Below are 5923 nucleotides of genomic sequence, written 5' to 3' on the forward strand. Positions count from 1 at the left end.
ACTTGTCTTGATTAATAAAGTATTGATAAGTGTCCCGCTTATTGGTACTTATCATTAGGAAGTTTATGTCGTTGCCCCTAATCGCCCCATTTTAACGTTGCAAATATATATAGATAGATAGATATTTATATCATTAGAAACGTCTTGCTACAAACTCTGTATCAATTTTCCAATAGGAGCAGATGAACTGATAAATGTAGATATTGCCCCGAACACGGTTAAAAATAAAACAAAAACCAAACCACACACAACAGAAGCACCCGAAGCGGGAGGACACGCGGAGGGACGCTGAGGTCACTCGTCCAGTAGGGCAGGGCCTTTTGCAGCGAGAGGATCGGGCCGAAGGACGCTGGTTTTATTGATAGACATTCACTGAGCTTTTTAAGACAAAATTTAATTCGTCTGGTCTTCGTCTCTTTCTCCTTCCAGATCATGTGCTTCCTTTTTGGCCTCCCCTTCCTTTCCCTCCTGCCTGGAAGCAGGGAATTTGTCCTTGTTGTTCTCTTTTTTCCATTTCATCCTTCTGTTCTGAAACCAGATCTTTACCTGCCTCTCGGTGAGTCCTAGGGCGTGGGACACTTCGATCCGTCTCTTCCTGGTCAGATAGGGGTTAAAAAGGAACTCCTTTTCCAGCTCTAAAGTCTGGAATCGGCTGTATGTTTGTCTTCCTCTCCTCCTACCAGGCGCTGCTGTTTAAAAGAAAAACACAGGATTTGGTGGTTGCTGTTGCCGTGCGAGACAACAGAGCCGGACAGCGAGCGAGGGCTCGGGCCCCCGGGGAAGCCCCTCGAAAGAAGCGACACACAAAACGAGGAGGAGTGGAAAAAGCAAACCTAGACATTACGGAGAAAATCAGAGCCATGCACATATGCGGGGAAAAAAAAAGAAAAAAAAAAGAAAAAAAAAAGCTATAGTAGATATATTAAGCGCCTCCGCCGGAGTTAACGGGACTAAGTTTCTAAGTTTACGGGGTCACTTTATTATCTGGTAACTGCCTCCCCGCCCGCGGCCCTGCCGCGTTTCCACATTTCCACTCCAGCAGCGCGGGCAGGGCCGGGCCGTACACGCCGGCCACCCGAACGGCGAGTTCCAGGCCACGCGTGGGGAGCAGCCGCCTCCCGCCGAGCTGCCCCTTTGCTTCCGGGCCGCTTCATTCTCAGGAGCCCCCGCCGGCATCGGACACGCGGGCAGAGCGTCAGGGAGAGCGGGAGGCAGAGAGGGAGAGCGGGAGGCAGCGAGGCAGAAGCAGGAGGAGGAAAGAAAGTTTCAAACTCAGACGTGAGATGGAAGCAAATTTTTTTTTACTGCATCCAACCTTGTGGTCTCATCCAGGGAAACATTTGAGCAGGAGACGAGCTCTGATTTAAGTGGTCTGGTTCCTCGCCAATATTAGCACTGGACGATTTACAGTCAGGATATTGTACCAGCTCGGCCTCTTGCTGTGTCGTAAAAATCTGCTGTCTCTGTAAGTTATCGTATCCGTAAAATTTAGCGGGCTCCCCGTGACAGGTAACCCCGCTGCAGGGGGCAGGAGGCGGAGGCGCGCCGGGGGGCGGAGGAGGCGGCTGGTAGGCGGCCGTGGGGCTCCCCCCGGCCGCCGAGTAAAAGTCGCCGGAGGCGCCGCCGCCCCCGGGGCCGCCGGGCTGCGGGAAACTGGCGGCGGCCGCGCCGGGCCCGTAGAGCAGCGCGGCGGCGGCGACGCGGCGGCCGTTGAGCTCGGGCGCGAAGCGGCAGTCGTAGTACGGGGCGCCCAGGGGCTCCCCCGCCGCCGCCGCCGCCGCCGCCGCCTTGTACTTGGAGAACAGCGGGTTGACAAAGTAGGAGCTCATCGGGGAGGGGGCGAGCGGCGGGCGGGGGGCGGCGGGCGCCGAGCGCTGCCGCCGCCGCCACCGCTGCCGCCGCCGCCGCTGCCGCTGCCGCCGCCCGCGCGCTCCCCGCTCGCCGTCTATGCGGTGACCAGGGCTGCAGGATAATCGCTCCCCAAATGACCTGCCTCACTGCTTTTACTATTTCCTATTAGGCACACAGCGGCCCGCGCACGCACACACACACGCGCGCACGCTCGGGAGCTCAGGGGGGACTTTTGGCTTCATTTTACATGTGCCGCTCCTCGGGCAAGAAAAAAAACACCCAGCCCTGCCCGGATCCAGCCCCGCCGCTGTCCCCCCCCCCCCCCCTCCGCGTGCCCAGTGCGCGCTCGCCAGGGCCGCCCTGCTCCCCTGCGCAGCAGATGCGGAGTGATAACCGCGGGCGCATTGCTCCCGCCGCCCGCGGTGTCCCGCGCTGCGCCCGGCCCCTCCGCGGCCGCGCAGCCCTCGGGCCGGTCTCTGCGTGCAGAGCGGGGCCCCGGGGCCTCCGGTTTAATTCCTCGTGGAGGGCTGGGGAAATGAGATGCACATTTACCCTTGACGCCGGGCACGCATGGCTGAGGCTCCAGGTTAATTGATGCTTAATGGAAATCATGCCCATGAATATCCTTTCCATCATTTTACCCTTGGTGGACGTCATTAGCCAGGCAGAGGGAGAGGAGGAAAAAAAAAAAAAAGTGTGGGTGAGCGGCGCGTTAGCCTCGCTGAGGGTCGCGGCCCACATACGCGAGGCCTGTTCTCTGCCCTTCCTCGCGAGGAGGAAAAGGAGGGAAGATAGGAAGGAAGGAAGCAGCTATGTGGTGCCCGGGGGCAACGATACCCCCCACTGCTCCGTCGTTCCTCTTCCCGCTATTCCCTGCACCGTTAGTGGGAAGCGGTGCTGCGGACAGACAATCCCTCGAAGCTGGAGTACGCCCCGCTTTCAGCGGAGGAGAAAATGCGGCTGAAATATCATGCAGGGCGGCCAGAGCCCCGTGTGACCAGCTGCTGAGGATGGAGGAAACATTTTTGCGGTTAGCGAGAGGAGACGCGGGCTCCTTCCCGGCACACCCTTGCCTCACACCGCCCTTCGCCTCCAAGGTCCCTTCCTTCGCTGTCCCGCTCTCTTTGTCTCGGGGCCGGCCAGCAGGGACAGCCGAGGTGCCCCCAGAGACATGTCTGCCCACGCAAACTGGGCACTGCCACCTCAGCGCAGAGCCGGGGCCAACACCGGATCTGGAGAAACGCTGCCATGCGATGAGGCTCCGGTACCCCTTTCGCACCCCGGCGGAGCGGGGCCACCAGGAGACATGGGGCAGCGCCGAGCCCCGCGCGGCACATGGGCGAGGGGGTGAGGAATGTCTCTCCACCTCAGGGTGGAGGAGACTTTTTTTTTTTTTTTCCCCGTCGAGGGAATACAGCTGCCATACCATGACGGTGGTGCAGGGCAGTGCAGTGCGGGCTGGTGAGGGAGGCTCCCTGGCAGGAACCCCCTCCCCATGTGAGCGCAGCGCGGAGGCAGAGTGCAGCGCCACGCACCCGCGTGGGAACAGCGCGACGGTCCCCAGGACCAGCAGCGCTCACCCCACGCCGCAGCCCCGCGGCCACCCGCGCTCCGCGCCGCCCCCTCCCCGCCAGCCGCGGCTGCGCGGGGGCTGCGCGGGGCGCGGCGCGGCCGCCGCCGCCCGGTGGAGCGCGGGCGCCCTCTGGCGGCGCGCGGCGGAGCGGCAGGGCGCGTCCGCGCCCGCGCTGCCCCGCGGACCCCCCGCCCCCGCACAGCCTGAGCGCGGAGCGGCGCGGCCGCCAAAGGCAGAGGGTCCCGGGCGCGCGCGGCGGGCTGGGGTCTGCACCGCCCAGACCTCGCTCCAGGTCGTGAAGAGCTTTTTCAGAATTCATTATATTTTCTTTTTTTTCTTTTTTCTTTTCCTTTTTTTTCCTTCTGTTTCCTTCGCAGACACAATGCCATTTTCTAAGCACATTTCGGTGACCCTCTTTTAATTTTCTGCCAGTGCCATAATTAACTACATACAAAGAATGTGTCTCGTTTACACATGGCAGCCAGCTCGGGCGAGGGGGCTTTGAAGACCGGTGCTATCGCGTTTTCGATCATGTTTCCCCACATATTACACCACGGCTTCTCCATGTGTGGTAGTTTCAGAGCTATATATGTATATATATATATTCGTCTTGAACTTGTTGTTTTATTCATCCTTGCATTTATGTATTTCTGGATTGATTGATGTAAACGAAAGTAAAGATGGAGCTCTGTTTGCCCCAGCTTCATCGCACATGCCTCGGCATTCCTTGGTCTGATGCGGGTGCGGATGTACACGACCGTCGCTCTGTGTAAACATTATCACACCCAACACATAGGAATCACAAGATTGTTTAGTTCGACGTAAAAAGTAATCCTAGAGCAAGAATTGCTTTGCGCACTTCGAGACGCTTGATTTTCTGTCTGCCATTTTGGAATAAACACACGCAGCATTGGAAATAGCAAGTAGATAAATAATAAAAAAAAAAAGCGGGGGGGAAGAGAGAGAGAGAGAAAAATATGCAAGGTTAAATCTGTCGCTGTGCCTGAGATAAAATATTAAGACGAGATTGGTAGGTGTTGGTGCCTATTTCCTACCAGAGTCCCTTCTAGAATCACCATAATGAAGTGTCCTGTGGTAAGAATATTGTTTACATGTTGTTAGTTATAGATCAGTCCCCCCACATGGATATTTTCAAAAATATGGACGCGATCACGGTAGGATTCATCATGGGGGAAAATCCAATAAAACACATTTCAGCAAATCAGCCGACTTTGTAAAATCTCTCCATTTTGTGACCTTCGGGTTTCTGAGTCTGTCGCCTTGGTCCAACGCTGACGTAATGAAATTTATAGTTCAAGATTTTAAGACCTAGTTAGTCTGCATTTTTGTCTTTTTCCTCCCTAACAAACACAAACATCAAAATAAGGTAGTTTCAAAGAAAAGCACCACAGCATATCGTAAACTCATTAGCTCCAGACGTCTAGCCATCTCAATGGTTTTATTATACCGCGGTTCTTCCTGTTTTAAAAGAATTATAGGTATCTTCTCGACAATGGATGGGAAGCAATGCAACACCTTTTCCTGGCACTATATGCCTTTGCCGCCCCGCTTTGAGAGAGGTTAAAAAAAAAAAAGAAAAAGAAAAAAAAAAGACATTAAACACCAAGTCTCTCAGCTCTCCCCTTAATCTTGAATTAACCGAACTGCTCGTAAATATTTACGGGTCCTTCATTTTAATGGTTGCTCTTTAAACAAAGCATTTTTTACAATGAACTTCATCTCAATTATCTTGATAAAGTCATGTGTGTTTATAAACGCTGTAGGCATGAGACATGTCGAGGAAGGAACCCTCTCCAGCAAAGGAGCTGGCTCCTGCCACATCTTCCTAACGTTCGCATTAAAGAGCACAGAAAAGGCCCCCAAAACACGCAAGGTCTGAGCAAGCAGGTACCATTTTCCTTCCACAAATATTCCCTAAATTATCACAAGAGATCCTATCTGCATGCTCGCTAGTTTTGGAAAGACGGCAGGAGCTCACGTCGCTCATTTCGGGGCGCCTAGAGCGGCAGCGCAGATCCCCGCGCACGGCCCTGGCGGTCCCTCCGAGAGCGAATGTTTGGTATCAGAGAGGAGGAAAACAAATAATAAAACACGATATTTTTCCCCAAACGCTCGCTGATGGTGGAGGGCCAACGCGGGGAGGCCGCGTGGGGTTTGCGCGGCCCCGTGGCGCGGCGGGCGCGCAAGGCGCTCCGCACACAGCAGCGCATTGCCATCGAGCACGGCGGCCTTTTTTGATTCTTATGGAATAACGGAGAGGAGCCGCAGCGCTCAGCCGGCCGGGGCACCGGGAATACGCAGGGCCTCTGGAAGCGGCTTTCTGGGAGCGGCAGCCGCCTCGCCCCAGCGCTAAACAGGGAGCGTCTGGGAGCCTGCCCCTGCGGCGGCTTTTACTGCAAAGGAGGGAAATTCAGACCTAGGAAGCAGGTTTTGGATAACGTTTCCTTTTAATAAGTCATGGACAACACAACAACCCCG

General features: G+C 55.6%; 1 protein-coding gene across 2 annotated transcripts; it reads right to left on the reverse strand.

Moving 5' to 3' along the window:
• Window positions 1-378: 378 nt before the first annotated feature.
• Window positions 379-1847, reverse strand: HOXD8 (homeobox D8). 2 transcript variants are annotated; one of them, XM_088527052.1, is made up of 2 exons: window positions 1316-1847; window positions 379-686 (listed from the first exon to the last, which is right to left on the reverse strand). In XM_088527052.1, the coding sequence occupies exons 1-2, from the start codon at window positions 1827-1829 to the stop codon at window positions 394-396; spliced, it is 807 nt and encodes a 268-aa protein (XP_088383178.1). In that variant the 5' UTR covers window positions 1830-1847; the 3' UTR covers window positions 379-393. The 2 variants fall into 2 exon arrangements, with proteins under 2 accessions (XP_088383178.1, XP_010210424.2); XM_010212122.2 differs by having other exon boundaries at window positions 379-689.
• Between the last annotated feature and the right edge of the window lie 4076 nt (window positions 1848-5923).

Source organism: Tinamus guttatus, unplaced genomic scaffold (genome assembly GCF_059628265.1).
Source record: "Tinamus guttatus ecotype Peru unplaced genomic scaffold, ASM5962826v1 Tinamus_guttatus_pri_ptg000260l, whole genome shotgun sequence".
NCBI lineage: Eukaryota > Metazoa > Chordata > Aves > Tinamiformes > Tinamidae > Tinamus > Tinamus guttatus.

What these genes read in the sequence shown, in the direction of transcription:
- HOXD8 (XM_010212122.2), bottom strand. Translation starts at nt 1,829, where the DNA reads ATGAGCTCCTACTTTGTCAACCCGCTGTTCTCCAAGTACAAGGCGGCG. An exon ending in TCCCTGGATGAGACCACAAG is followed by an intron (nt 690 to 1,315) that starts GTTGGATGCAGT and finishes TCTTTTAAACAG; the next exon opens with CAGCGCCTGGTAGGAGGAGA.